A 15,135-nucleotide genomic window follows, 5' to 3' on the forward strand; every position below is an offset into this window, starting at 1 on the left:
CACACACTGGCTCTCAGGTGTCTCAACACAACGAAAGGGCCGGTGCCACCACAGCTCCGGACCTGAATACGTTGGTAGAAGACATTTTTCATTCATCTCTTTCTGCCAGTCACTGGTGTGGGACACGAGGTCTCCCTTCCTTCATGAAGTTGCTAGTTTTGGTTGGTCATTGTGACGAGCACGTGCACGGTTTCTGCACCCGCTTTCCTGTGACGTTTGTGACATTTCTGCAGCGGCCCGGGCTCAGCAGGTACTGTATACTATACCATAATGAGAGTTATAATTAAGAAGTGTGCCTGAGGCTGGGTTTCCCAGAAGTGGACATGAAACAAGGATTGGAGTGTAAGTGGCTTAGTTGGCTGGTGCTACTGACAGGACACACAGGAAGAGGTGTGTGTGGGGGGAGGGGAGGCCGCCAGTGCCCGGTGGGCTAGGAGCAGGTGGGCTCTGTGGCCCGCGGGACCTCTAAGGGACGGTACAGAGCATGGCTCAGAGTCCTGCCGCCCCAGGGGCAAGGAGGTTGAGGTGTTTATCCTCTGTCCCCTCACTGGTATTGGGTCAGGGGGTTGCTCTCTGGGCATCACTTTGCCAGCATGCCTGGGCTGCCCTGGACGAGGGCACGCATGCCCCTGCCACAAGGCAGCGTGAGCAGGTGGACAGAGGTGCCGGAGCATACGGCTCTGCAAGCCAGAGCACTCATTCACGCCTTCATTCATTTTGTTGTTGAACACATCCCAGGCGCCTGCTCTGTTCTGGGCTTCTCCGAGGGGTTCAGAGACGAATAAAATACAGCCCCTGCCAAGGTGGGGTTCCCAGGTGAACAGGGGAGAAGACAGGGAAACACGTTATTAACAGCAACACAATGAGAGCTATCCCAGTGGCGTTAACCACGGAGGCCTAATGCTGTCATTGAGAACAGGGAGGAAGCGGTTCTGAGCTTCAGCTTAATAACTTATGATAACTGCCTATCTTGCAGCGAAGATGTTTCAACGGAGCCTAAATGGCTTCATTCTACCCTTTTGATGTTTTAGACATCATTTTCCCTTTTCTTTCCTGTAATCGGTGCTATATCTAAGGCAACTCTTCTCAGCGAGCGTATGAGGAAACTTGGTGGCTCGTGATGTGGTCCTTGTCTCCATGGCTCTGTTTGGGGACCCTGCAGGGAGGGTTCGTGCCCATCCTGTGTGGGTGTCTCTGTAAGCACGAGGCCAGGACCTTCTGAGGTGAGGGGCGGTGGCTCCCTTGGGGATTTGGCTTCTCTCTCTCTCTCTCTCTCTCTCCTTTTAAACTGAAAGCTGTGACTCCAACATCAAAATTGGAGCTGCCTGCAAGACTGCTACCAGGGTCCAGAGGGGTGACACAGCCACCCCACGGGCTCAGAGAGCAGAGCTGCCACTCCAGTGGGTCCAGAGGACCGAGTATTAAGCCAAAGAGGATGATTCTTGAGCCTTAAAATGGAATGGATTTGCCTTGCGATAGGCTCAGCCTTGCACGGGCCCAGTCAGCTCCTCTATCTTTCCGAGTTCTCCTTCTGGAGATGGGGATGTCTGTGCTATGTCGGTCTCACCACTGGGTTTCGGAAGCAGGTCGTCTGATTTCACAGGCACACAGCGGGAGTAAAATCTTGCCTCAGTTTTTGCATTCCCACTCGCATGGATTGGGATGAGATTTTGATGAGATCTTGGACTTAGAGTTGATGCTGGAATGGGTGAAGCCTTTGGGCATGGAGGTGCATGAATTTTGCATATGGGAAGAACATGAAATTGAGGGGGAGGGGTAGAGGGCAGAATATCCTGCTGAGTTGTGTCCCCTACAGATTTATATGTTGAATTATATGTTTACTGGGCTAACCCCCAGTACCTCAGAAGGTGGCTGTGTTTGGGGACAGGGCCTTTAAAGGGGTGATGGAATTGAAAAGTGGCCATTAGTGGAGGTCCTAATCTAATCTAATCTAATCTAGTCACTGTCCTTGTAAGAAAAGCAAATGCGGACACACAGACACAGTAAGAAGGCAGTAAAGGAGAGAGGACAGATACCTCAGAAGACAACAAATCTGCAGCCGCCTTGACCCGGGACTTCTAGCCTCTAAAACTGTCAGAAAAAGAATTTCTGTTGTTTAACGCCTGCCCCTTCCCAAATATACTGCTCACAAAAATTAGGGGATATTTCAAAATGCATATGAAACGATAAAAAAGAAGAAGCATTTGACTTTTTTTTTTTTAATTGAACAAGAACATCGGAAAAGCAAAGGACAAGTCAAAGAAAGTTGTTCGATTATGCAAATGAGATGCAAACCCAACTTTTTATCTCATTGGTGAAAATGCACCGTACAAAAGGCTAAAAGCACTGGACTATCTGCGTGTTCCCTGATCCCCTAATTTCTGTGAGCAGCAGATCTAAAGCTGTGCCTTCCCTGCCTTCCCCCTCTTATTCCCCCGCATCCCACCCCACCCTCCTCACCTCCCTACCTCGCACACAGACTGGGAGCTCTTTGAAGTCAGGAGCTTTCTCCCACTCCCACACACACTCACTCAACTTGGTCTCTCCCCTGCTTCTCAGGGTTCTGCAGGGAGCCCTGTACAGGGCAGCATCTTGGAAGGAGTTTGGGAAATCAGCTGTCTGATGCTAACTTATTCTTCTTACTCTGAGAAGAAGCCCGACAAGGTTACTTCCTGCGGGTCTGGGAGGCGGAGGCGCTGCCTGGGGCAGGGCAGGTCTTAGAGCCTCACACTGGCCACACCTGGGGCTGTAGGCCACCACCTGGCCACTCCTAGCCAGGAAAGGCAGCCCCATCAGCCTGAGTCCGCAGTCCGGGAGTCCAGGCTCCTTTCCCCATCGCTTGCCCCAATAGATGTGCTGTGCGGGGAGCAGCAAGGGCTCGGGCGGGCCGGGCAAGGCTGCCAGGACAGTGCAGGCTGCCTCTCCAGGCAGATCCGAACCCCTCCCTCGCTTATTAATTCTCACTTTCCCAGCCTGGAGCGCCCTGGAGGGGCCGTTTCTTTTTACCTGAAGCAGAGACAGGCATCTTACTCGATTCACAGGCTCCAGGGGTGGGTGGCTCCTGGCTGGTTGCTAAGGTATCTTTTAAATGGAAATCAGGGTGGAGAGATATCAGATATATCTTGCCAGCCATCTGCTAAATGTTGCCTCTTCGCCTGCTCTGTCTAGAACTGCTGGAGGAGGTTCTGACAGGGAGGCAGAGCCCAGGGGCTGGCAGAGGGGGAGGGGGAGGGCGAGGGGAGGAGAGGGAGGGGTATGGAGGGAGGGGAGGGGAGGGGAGGGGGAGGAAAGTCTCTAGTCTCGGGCTCAAGAGAAAGAAATAGGAATTTTCCATTTCTGCCGCAAGGTCCCTTTACTTCCCACTTCCGTCCTCATCTCTCTCCTTTTCCCCCCCCTTTTGTTTTAAATATAAAATTCCATCTGTTGACTCTGGTTACAAACCATCCGCCTGCCTCCCCAACTCTATATATTGCCAGTATATTTAAGGGTGTGCGCACGCGCGCGCGTACATATACCTGCATGCCTGTGTGTGTGTGTGTGTGTGTGTGTGTGTGTGTGTGTGTGTGTGTGTGTGTGACTGAGCGTCATTGGATCTGACAGGTGGATGTTTCTGAGCCGGTTAGGCCTCTGCTTCAGAGAAAACCAGCCTTCTTTCCAGGCCTGTTCCCAAGAAGGAAACACCAGCGCCCACATTTAGTGGAACAGCTGGGCCATCACTGGTTACTAAGCAATCCCGTAGTGGAGGGCAGCTGGTTTCTCCGAATACACCAGCCACATGGAAGCTTCCAGAAGGGCCGCCTCTACTCCCAGGATGGCCGGCAGCCAGACAGGCCTCAGTTCAAATTGTGGTTCTTCTGGGGAGGGGGGAACTGGGAGAGTTTGGGAAGGCCCCAACCTCTTTGGGCCTCACTTCCCCATGGTTAAACCAGGGGTAAAATCCTCAGGACCTCGGGTTGCTCACTGCCGAGGCTGCTCAGCTGAGGGGCCCACAGACACCCCGCGGGGCCCCCTTCCTCCATGCAGAAGAGCACTTTGCGGACAGCGGCAGCGCTCACCTTGCAGGGTTGCCGCGAGGACTAAATGCAGGGCGGGGTGAAACACCTCCCCTACCCTGGGCCCACTCGGAGAAGGTCCAGGGAGTTTCTCTTCCCCTCCCAGCTCTTGTTTCCTTCTCTCCTGACTCTCCCCCGCCCCCTCCCCAGTCCTGCTCATAGACACATAGACATTCTGAGCTGACAAGCTCTGGCTTCCTGGCAGACGGATGGATTCCTCTTCTGATGGCTGATTCTGACATTTTATTCCAGCGTCTACTTCACAGCCTGGCTTCCGAAACCCACACACCTCTCTCAGCTGTGCCCACCGGTAATCCTGTGGCCCCTCCTATCCACTCTGGCCTGGTTCTTTGTCTCTGATACCCACCCTCTCCTCCTCATCTCCGCCTCCCCTGGTTCCCCTCCAGCAGCGACAACCAATGGAGATGCTCACGGGGACCTGGCCTGCTCCTTCCAGCACGGTGTTTAAGTTCCTGCTCCACAGAAAGAGCCCCCCGCCCGTTTGTACCAATTATGTGTATCGACCCGGTTCCCTCAACCCCTCCCAGCTCGGGGCTTTAAGCTGCTTTTCGTTTGGCTGTGAGAGTAATATATTAAGTGACACTTTTCAGAATACAATTTTAATTAAGATTCAGGAGTCACTTCTCTGTCAGTAATCTTCCATGCTGATTACTTAAAACGTATTTACCCAGCTCTATTATGTCACAGATTTGAATTCATTAGACATTTGCTAATCCCCCACAAACTTTTTTTTTTTCTTCTCTAAATGTGATCTGTTTAGTATGATTTACAAGGACAAAACTGTTTAAAACACGGGGCCCCGTGCAGGGTGTGCATCGCCACGTGTCCGGGTCTTCCCCGCCCACCACTGCCGCCACGGGGGGTCTACCAGAGGCAGGCGACAGGCCCAGGGAGGACAGGCCCAGAGGACGCCATGGACAGAGGAGGGCGTCCACACTGTGCTGACGTAGCCCGTGCTGGGCGGCCTCCCGGGGCACGGACAGAGGACAGTGTCCACACTGTGCTGACGTAGCCCGTGCTGGGCGGCCTCCGGGGCACAGAGCAGGGTCGGGGGGTATGTGGGTGGAGAGCTGATCTGGAGGGACAGACGGAAGATAACCATCACAGGCCAGCAACCGCTTAAGCCCCGAACTCAGATGTGCCTGACAGGTATTAGCGTTTCCTCCGTGTGCCGTGATATGGCAACATTGGGGCGCTGGCCTCGCCTTAGAACAACACAGCGGCGGTGACCGACACGCGTGCACAGGAGGGTGACTTCCTGGGGCCATAGGCTTTCAGAACACCACTGTCCTCCATGTACGTGCGCGCGCACACACACACACACACACACACACACACGGCGCCTCCAGCTTCGCTCGCAGGGGCATCTCTTGGATGTGTCTGTCGTGTCCTCACTGGGTGTAAAGGTCCCATTCACCTCCACCTGAGCAGAAGAGGGGCCAGAGGAACGCGGCCTCCCTGCCTCTGCTGCCGCCTGAGCAGGGAGTCGGGCTGGAAAGCGCAGTGGTGGCTGGCGCACAACCCTCCTGACGCTTCTGCTGTGACCAGGCCACTCTGTAAAGAGGGTTTCCTCAGCCGATTAACCACATGAACTCCGGCCAGCGTGGAGACAGAACTCAGAGCCTCGGTGCCAATGCCAGAAATGCACTTTGCTTTGCTTAGTACTTTCACTCATTCATTCCATTGGTATTTTATTGGGCACTTACTTGTGGCGCTGGGTACTGGGGACACAGTGATGGGTGAAGACAGGCGCGTCCCCTGCCTTTTGGCGTTTGCAGGAAGGCTGACAGAGAAGTAATTAAGAAATTATAAGTATGGTGGTTGATATGTAGGGCGAGTGCAGGGCGCTAGGGGAGGCTCTGGTTTGGTCTGGGTTTTAGACAGGCTCACCTGGAGTAGGTGGTGTTTAAACCGAGACCCAGAGATAGAAGCGGAGCTTGACCGGGCTGGAGCGGAAGGAGGGGTGAAGCCAGGATGAAGGCAGAGCGTGTCGGAGGCCCTGGAGAAGGATAGCGCAGGGGTTTATAAGAGAGAGGCTGAGGCCAGCCTGGGACAGAAGGAGGGACAGGGGACAGGGTGGTAGAGAAGAACCAGGGTAGTGGGCAGGACCAGCCCTTGCTACGACTCAATCTTGTGTTGAAAAATTTTTAAAAGATCAGTGCAGATGGAGGAGATTCCTGTGTGTTTTGTCAGGTCCCAGCTAAAACGCGGACCCAGAGGCCAGAACACATCGGGGCGCGGACACAGTGGCAAGTGGAAAGCTTCCGCACATAGACACGTCCGGACGGATGGATGTGCCTGGTGGGACCCAGGTCAGGGTGGGCTGGTCCTCCTCAGATAGAAGGTTAGCAAGAACAGGGACTGGCAGGGTGGGGGGCCACTCCCAGGAACCCAGAGCAGAACAATATGGCATTCGGTATGTTGGTAAAGGCTTTTAATGGAAGTGACCATCATGAAGATAAAAAGAAGAAAAAAAAATCTTCCAGAACGGAGGTCAGCCAACTTTTTCTGTAACGATTTCAGGCTTTGTTGACCATGTTGTACTTGCTGGAACTCTTTACCTCTGAGTGAAAAAAAAAGTCATAGTGTTCTAAGAAAACTTTATTTATAAAAACAGGTGGCAGGCTGGATCTGGCCCTCATGGTACCGTTAGACAACACCTGCTCGAAGAGCGCTGTCCAACAGTGTAGCCAAGAGCCACATATGGCTGGTGAGCGCCTGAGATGTGCTTTTAGTGTTAAATACACACCCAGTTGTGAATGAAGACTTAGTATAAACAAAAGCATGTTCATAGTCTCATGAACAATTGTTTGTGTCAACTGCCCGTTAAAATCATATTTTGGATATAGAGGTTTATATAAACTATATTATCTAAATTGATTTCGCCTGTTTCTTTCTACTTTTTCTTTCTTTCTTTTTTTTTTTTTTTAAAGATACGGTCACTAGAAAATTTAAAATCCCATTTATGGCTAGTTTTATATTCCTGTCGGACAGCGCTGCTCAGAAATAGCTCTCTATAGATGAAATACAGGGTGAGTCTCTGGCCCTGAAGGCTCTCAGGTGAGAAATTTACCCTTAAAAAGACACTGTAATGGAATTCAAGCCTTCACACTAAAGTAGGATCTGATTGGAATGGGTTTTTAAATTTACAACATATCTTTTGTTTTATTAGCGGGTGGTGGTGTCGGCCTCCGTGCTCTTCAAAGTGGGAGCTGTGGAGCTATGCTTCTTCAAGATATGAATAGCTGGTACTCAGAAAAAAATGAGTATCTTTAGCTAAAAGAGAAAGCGGGAGCAGGGCAGAATTAAACGTTCCTCCAGTTTGTCCACTGCAGCAGAATTTTTCAGCCCTCCTGAACTCGCTGATGCGTGTGGAGCTTTCGCAAGGGCGAGGGAGACTGGGCAGTGCGTTCCCACCTCATTGGCTTTAGGAGCCTTTCCCGCAGAACTCTAAACAGCACACTCCTGGAAGGCGCCTTGGGAGGAGCGGCTGGTCTGGGCGACGTTACACAGCCGGGGTACGCGGTTTTCCAAAAGGCCGGCTCCACTGATGTCCTTCTGAACATTGCATAAATAGAGCCAGGGTCAGTACAACACAGAGAGCGAGGAACCTGTCAGCTCTGGGGGCACCAGGACCGGAGCCAAAGTCCTGCTCCTTCCTGTTGTAGATATTCATTCACGCAAAAACACCTACTATGTGCTTTTTCCTGTTGTAGATATTCATTCACGCAAAAACACCTACTATGTGCTTTTTCCTGTTGTAGATATTCATTCACGCAAAAACACCTACTATGTGCTTTTTCCTGTTGTAGATATTCATTCATGCAAAAACACCTACTATGTGCGCCTTTCTGTTGCAGATATTCATTCATGCAAAAACACCTACTATGTGTTCCTTCCTGTTGCAGATATTCATTCATGCAAAAACACCTACTATGTGTCGGGGTGGGGGGGTCAGACTCTGAGAATATAATGGTGAGTGAAGACAAGTCCCAATGCCCTGGGGCTTTGTTGCCGGTGCAGAAGGCAAGGAGTAGGGTGGAAAGTGCAGCCTAGGGAATCCAGTCAATGATATCGCAATAGCTCTGCATGGTGTCAGACGGGTCCTAGACTTACCAGGGTGATCGCTTCGTAAATGTCTAATCATGATATCGTAAACCTGAAACTAATATGATATTGTATGTGAATGCTCACTGAAAGATACATTTAAAAATAAAAGAAAAATTTTTAAAAATGTTTAAAGACAAACACTAAATAAGACCAGTAGGTAAAGTGTGTACAGTACATTGGAGAGTGATACATTTCTAGGAGGAAACACCAAGCGGGGAAGGAGGCTCTGCACCATCCGGTGGGGTCTGGGGGAGAGGGGGCTTTTGAATAAAGACCTATAGGTAGCCATTAAGCCATGGACAGGTCCTCATCCATATACACAGATAAGCCCTTCCTCATGAAGAGTCTGCCTGATGTCCAGATGACAGGATGTATTTGAACTTCCGGGCAGAGGGCCCAGCGCGTGCTACGTGCTCGGAAGTTCATGGCCCCCCACCTTCTTTTCTTCTCGGAACCCCCGAAGATGTGTCTAGTGCGTGGATTCTCCTTGGTGGAGAACGTTTCCACAACCAGTTCCCCGCTAACCTCGGTGTCTCTCCGGGCCAGCTCTCTCCTTGTCCACGGCCTCGTTCTGAAGAAATGCCGGTCCAATTTAATTTCATGCTGAGTCTAAACCAATTAAGAAGGTGAAACTGCTTCAAAGTACAGCCATAATACACTTTTCCAATCCAATGATCATAAATGAACCACTGGTGTGGAATTAGCCATCCTTCCATCCGTTAATCTATTCATCCATCTATCTATCCATCCCACCAGTAAGTATGGAGTACCTCCTGCATTCCACTCACTGCGCTACATGTATGAGGGATAGAAATTAACAGGACAGACAGAAGGCCCTGTCCTCCTGGGACTGACATTCCAGTGGGGAGAGAGAAAGCACTCCATGACCATAATTAATAAGTAAATTCAGTAGTCTGTTAGACGGTGATAAGAGCTAAGGAAAAATAAAAGAGTAGAACTGTATGAGGGGGATTGTTGGAGGAGATTTCACCTGGCACTGGGCAGAGGCCGTTCCGGCTGCTCCCCAAAGCAGCGGTAAGTGTGAGGGAGGCGCTCTGGATGGGGGCGTTAGGGAGTGGCCTCCTCACCCTGACCTTGTGTCCCTCCCTTCCAGGCGTCGCAGCCTGAGTGGTCAGACCATGGAGACCCTGCTTGGTGGCCTGCTGGCGTTTGGCATGGCGTTTGCCGTGGTTGACGCCTGCCCCAAGTACTGTGTCTGCCAGAACCTGTCTGAGTCGCTGGGGACCCTGTGCCCGTCCAAGGGGCTGCTCTTCGTGCCCCCGGACATCGACCGGAGGACGGTGGAGCTGCGTCTGGGCGGCAACTTCATCATCCACATCGGCCGCCAGGACTTCGCCAACATGACGGGGCTGGTGGACCTGACCCTGTCCAGGAACACCATCAGCCACATCCAGCCCTTCTCCTTCCTGGACCTGGAGAGCCTCCGCTCCCTGCACCTCGACAGCAACCGGCTGCCCAGCCTCGGGGAGGACACCCTGCGCGGCCTGGTCAACCTGCAGCACCTGATCGTGAACAACAACCAGCTGGGCGGCATCGCCGACGAGGCCTTCGAGGACTTCCTGCTGACCCTGGAGGACCTGGACCTCTCCTACAACAACCTCCACGGCCTGCCCTGGGGCTCCGTGCGGCGCATGGTCAACCTGCACCAGCTGAGCCTGGACCACAACCTGCTGGACCACATCGCCGAGGGCACCTTCGCCGACCTGCAGAAGCTGGCCCGCCTGGACCTCACCTCCAACCGGCTGCAGAAGCTGCCCCCGGACCCCATCTTTGCCCGCTCCCAGGCCTCGGCTCTGACCGCCACGCCCTTTGCCCCGCCGCTGTCCTTCAGTTTCGGGGGCAACCCGCTGCACTGCAACTGCGAGCTCCTCTGGCTGCGGAGGCTCGAGCGGGAGGACGACCTGGAGACCTGCGGCTCCCCGGGGGGCCTCAAGGGCCGCTACTTCTGGCACGTGCGCGAGGAGGAGTTCGTGTGCGAGCCGCCCCTCATCACCCAGCACACGCACAAGCTGCTGGTTCTGGAGGGCCAGGCCGCCGCGCTCAAGTGCAAGGCCATCGGGGACCCCAGCCCCCTCATCCACTGGGTGGCCCCGGATGACCGCCTGGTGGGGAACTCCTCCAGGACCGCCGTGTACGACAACGGCACCCTGGACATCCTCATCACCACGTCTCAGGACAGCGGGGCCTTCACCTGCATCGCCGCCAACGCCGCCGGGGAGGCCACGGCCACCGTGGAGGTGTCCATCGTCCAGCTGCCACACCTCAGCAACAGCACCGGCCGCATGGCGCCCCCCAAGTCCCGCCTCTCGGACATCACTGGCTCCAGCAAGACCAGCCGGGGCGGGGGAGGCAGCGAGGGCGGGGAGCCTCCCAAAAGCCCCCCAGAACGGGCTGTGCTCGTGACAGACGTGACCACCACCTCGGCTCTGGTCAAGTGGTCGGTCAGCAAGTCGGCGCCCCGGGTCAAGATGTACCAGCTGCAGTACAACTGCTCCCTCGATGAGGTACTGATCTACAGGTGAGCCGGGCGGCGCTGCGGCAGGGAGGGGCCTGGCTGGGGGCGCCTGGCTGGGGGCGCCTGGCTGGGGGGGCCTGGCTGGGGGCGCCTGGCTGGGGGGGCCCGGCTGGGGGGGAAGGTGGCGGGAGGGCTCCCAGCTGCTCCCGCCTGCGGCCCTTCCTCCCAGAGCTGCCTGCGGGAACCCTGGGCGCACCGTGCCGTTCGCACAGGTAAGGAGAGAGAGAAAGAACAAGCGGAAGAAGAGAGGAACCCACCTGGGCCGTCGGGCGTGTATAGGCAGGAGGACCAGGCCCCTAGGGGTGTGGCTGTGGTTTGTGGTCACAGGGTCATGAGCTTCCGGAACTTTCTGTTTTCAGACACAGTTGGAGGGCAGATAAGGACAACCAAGGGGCCTCCTGGCCGAAGGGTCTGACTGCTCCACCCGGGCGGTCATCTGGCTCAGATACAGTTGTGGTTAAGGCTCTGAGGTCAGGAAGAGCAGAATTCAGATCATGGCTTGGCCGCTTGCTAGTTAGGTAATTCACCTGGGCTGCCTCAGTTTCTCTCATCCTGAAAATGAGGGTAATCCATACAAGAGTTAGTCTGGATTCCTGTTTGCAGGTGGTTGGACCCTTGTCAAACTGGCTTTAAAAAAAAAACAAAAACAGGCCCTGGCCAGTTGGCTCAGTGGTAGAGCGTCAGCCTGGCATGCAGGAGTCCCAGGTTCAATTCCCAGCCAGGGCATGCAGGAGAGGCGCCCATCTGCTTCTCCACCCCTCCCCCTCTCCTTCCTCTCTGTCTCTCTCTTCCCCTCCCGCAGCCGGCGCTCCACTGGAGCGGAGTTTGCCAGGGCGCTGAGGATGGCTCTGTGGCCTCTGCCTCGGGCGCTAGAATGGCTCTGATTGCGACATAGCGATGCCCCAAGATGGGCGGGGCGTTTCCCCTTGGTGGGCGTGCCAGGTGGATCCCAGTCGGGCACATGCAGGAGTCTGTCTGACTGCCTCCCCGTTTCCAACTTCGGAAAAGTGCAGAAAAACAAACAAACAAACAAACAAAAAACAAAAAGGAAGAGGTAACATGTTGGCTCATATAATTGAAAACTCAGGAGACCTACTTTAGGCTCAGCTAGATCAAAAGCTACAACTATCCTGTATTAGAGGGTTTTTTTACCTTCTTTAAGTTCCATTGTCTTCTGGGTTGGCTTCACCTCCAGGCAGCCTCTTTCCCCTATGTAACCCTATAAGGGGACGGGTGTCTCTTTCCCAGTTTGTCCCATTGACGCCCTGGATGAGCTTCAATTAACTAGACCAGATTACATGAGCCCCTGGGATATTAGAGGTGGGGTCATCTTGCTCACCATACAGAGCGTCAAGTCTTCTCATTTGGAAATGGAGTCAATGATGATGACCTTGTAAATTTACTGTGAGAATCTAAGGGCCTTTCATAGGACTGATAGGAAGGGAGGTTTAAGATAGAAAAGCTGCAATGGGCCCTGGCCAGTGGCTCAGTGGATAGAGCGCTGGCCCAGTGTATGGACATCCCAGGTTTGATTCCTGGTCAGGTCACACAGGAGAAGTGACCATCTGCTTCTCTCCCCCTGCCTCTCCTCCTTCTCTTCCTCTTCCCCTCCCACAGCCAGTGGCTTGCTTGGTTCGAGCATCAGCTCCAGGGGCTGAGGATAGCTCGGTTGGTCCCAGCATCAGCTTCAGGTGCTAAAAATAGCTCGATGCTCAAGCATCAGCCCCAGATGGGGGTGCGGGGTAGATTCAGTCAGGGTGCATGTGAGAGTCTGCCTCACTATCTCTCCTCCTCTTCCCTTAAAAGAAAAAAAGAGGGAGAGAGGGAGAAAGGAAGGGAGGAGGGAGGGAGGGAGGGAGGGAGAGGGAGAGAGAGAGAGAGAGAAAAGAAAAGCTGCAGTGAAATTGCCTAAGTCATTCCCAGGGACGGAGGGGCTCACAGAGTGATGGACACAGACCAGAGGGCCAGGAGTTCTGACCCCACATGAGTTCCCTTCTCAGGTCTTGGTTTGTGTTAAACATGAGGGACATGGCCTAGAAACTTACCGCTCAAGGGATCCATGGCTACTTTTGAAATCCTGTGTGTTTCCCTTTGAGCATGTGAAACAATTATTCTGGGAAGGGCTCCTGTAGGCTTCACCCACAGTTGAAGGGTCCATGGGTCAAGAGAGGTCAAGAAACTTTGATCTACCACTGAGGTTTCTTCTCAGACCTCCCGAGTCGATGAGTCTCTGGATGGGAAGGTGTGGGAGAGAAGGCAGGGAAGTCCCCTTACCTGGCATATGCTTACCTGAAATTTCCTTTACCTGGTTTATCTGGAGAGCACCTTCTTTGCTCAGGATGGAGAGGAAGCAGCGTTAGAACTTATAACATATGCAAATATGCACGTGTAAAAAGATATGTAGACATAGATATATAATGAAACTTAAATATACATGTGTGTATTTTTATAATTATAGAAGTAATAGTCTTTGTAGCAAATTAGGAAAATAGAGAGAAATGGTAAAGAGGGAAATAAAAATTACCTGTAATCCCACTGCTCAAAATTAACCAGAGGCCTTGGACTCTCTCATTTTATTTCAATTCAAAGCAATATGCATGATCATTCTAGTGTGTACTTATGTTTCTTAATTTCTCCACTCAGCATTATAACTTGCTTAGTTCCTCTGGTGTTAAAATATTTTCATTTGACTGTGCCGTAATTTATTTAACAAATCTTCTATTGTTGAACATTTAAGTCATTTACCATTTTTTAATATTAAAAGTAATGCTGTAGTGACGATCTTTGTACATAAATTTATTTATGCAGCTTCAATGATTTCCTTAACATATTTTTCCTAGAAATTGAATTACGGGTTTAACAAGTAAAGCGTAACCTTTATATATTGCATATGAATATTTATTTACCCTTTCACCAGTAGATGACAGTGCCCACTTTGACCACTCCTTTGCCAATTCCTGAATATATAATCACTTGCATCTTTGCCAATTTTATAGGTGAAAAATGGAACTTGTTTTACTTTGCATTTCTTTGATAACTTGTGAGACTGACCTTTTAAAAAAATATGTATATTTCTTCACTTGTGAATTTATTATGTGACCTTGACTTTGATAGTAAGTATAAAGGTGAGAAGCTACCAGCTCTGAGGCTTGCACGAGATTAAGGGAACTAAAGTTTGCGGGGTAGGGTTGCAGGTGTTCTCGGCATCAAGGTGACACCATGCTGAGGTTTTTCAGAATGGCGCCCCCTGGGGGTCGCAGAAATTCTTAGGAGGATAACCAGAGAGGTCGAGGCTACACTCTCAGAAGTCACTCAAGGTGGGAATTCAAACTGCTTTTATCCGCTGATTGTCATCCTGGAGACACTAGCTTTATAAATATAAATAAAATGAGAGCATCAAAAACCTTGGAATTAAAAAAAAATATGCAGAGTTCCTCTTAGGGTGTCACGAGGGTTAGAAGAGGGACAGCATAGGAAGCTCTCCGAACAGTGTGGGTACCACATAGTAAATGTTCAAGGAGTACAAATTACTGTTATTGGTGGTAATAGCAGTGCTGGCGATGGGGAGAGTGAGGCCATTACCTTGGCTGCCGACTCGGGGAAGGAAATGGAAGAACAAGGCTAGGTACACAATTCAGCTTTTAAGAAGACAGATTTCTAAAATTTTAGAGCAAAAGGTTAAGGTGTGTGTGTAGCCAGGTAAATAGTAATAGCAATCACTAGCCAACACTATTGCCCACTTATGTGTGTGTATGACATGTAGCTCTACAGGCAATCTCTCATTTAATTCTTCTGAACATACCAAGACGTATAGAGGCAAGAGAATTAAACAACTTTCCGAGCCAGAAAGAGGCGGTGCTGACCTGAGCCCGGGCTTCCGGCATCAGCACCAGACTCGGCCACCGTGGCCGTGCTGCGGGAACCGCAAGTCCGGCTCCAGAGAAATCAGAGACTCGGAGAAAGAAACTGTGGATTTCGAGAAAGGAACTGTCCCCATGAAAAGGAAGAGACACCAGCAGCTGCACAGTGGCTTTCTGATATGCTCAGACTTTGACAGAAAAGTGTATAAAAGAAGGAGAGAAAGGCTTGTATCCAAAGATGAATATTACAGAGGAGCACACGAGGTACAGAGTGCGTTAACGGCAGCCAACGAGGGTTTCTAATCCGTGTTCAGACCAAGAGGAGAGAAATGACAAAGGTCTGATGTCTGGGAAGGAGGTTGCAGGAGACCGAGGAGAGCCTGCAGGCAAAGCAAAGCAATTTCCGTTTTGCCTCCACTCATGACCCTCCTCCCCCCCTACACACACCCTCAGCAAGAACAATAGCAACAATGTAGTCAGTCCACACCTGGCATTGTCCACAGGTTCTGCAACTTGAAGCAATAGGACATATAACTAAACCAATTTCATCTTAACT

General features: G+C 51.8%; 1 protein-coding gene across 1 annotated transcript in view; it reads left to right on the plus strand.

Annotated features, from left to right (window-relative positions):
• Positions 1 to 15,135, plus strand: part of LRFN2 (leucine rich repeat and fibronectin type III domain containing 2) — a 313,066-nt gene that overhangs the window by 249,343 nt on the left and 48,588 nt on the right. The window contains exon 2 of the mRNA XM_066359485.1: positions 9,298 to 10,722. Coding sequence (XP_066215582.1) covers positions 9,323 to 10,722 — 1,400 coding nt within the window. The 5' untranslated portion in view covers positions 9,298 to 9,322. The remainder of the gene's footprint in view (positions 1 to 9,297; positions 10,723 to 15,135) is intronic.

The sequence above is a fragment of the Saccopteryx leptura genome, chromosome 1 (genome assembly GCF_036850995.1).
Source record: "Saccopteryx leptura isolate mSacLep1 chromosome 1, mSacLep1_pri_phased_curated, whole genome shotgun sequence".
In the NCBI taxonomy this organism is placed as follows: Eukaryota; Metazoa; Chordata; class Mammalia; order Chiroptera; family Emballonuridae; genus Saccopteryx; species Saccopteryx leptura.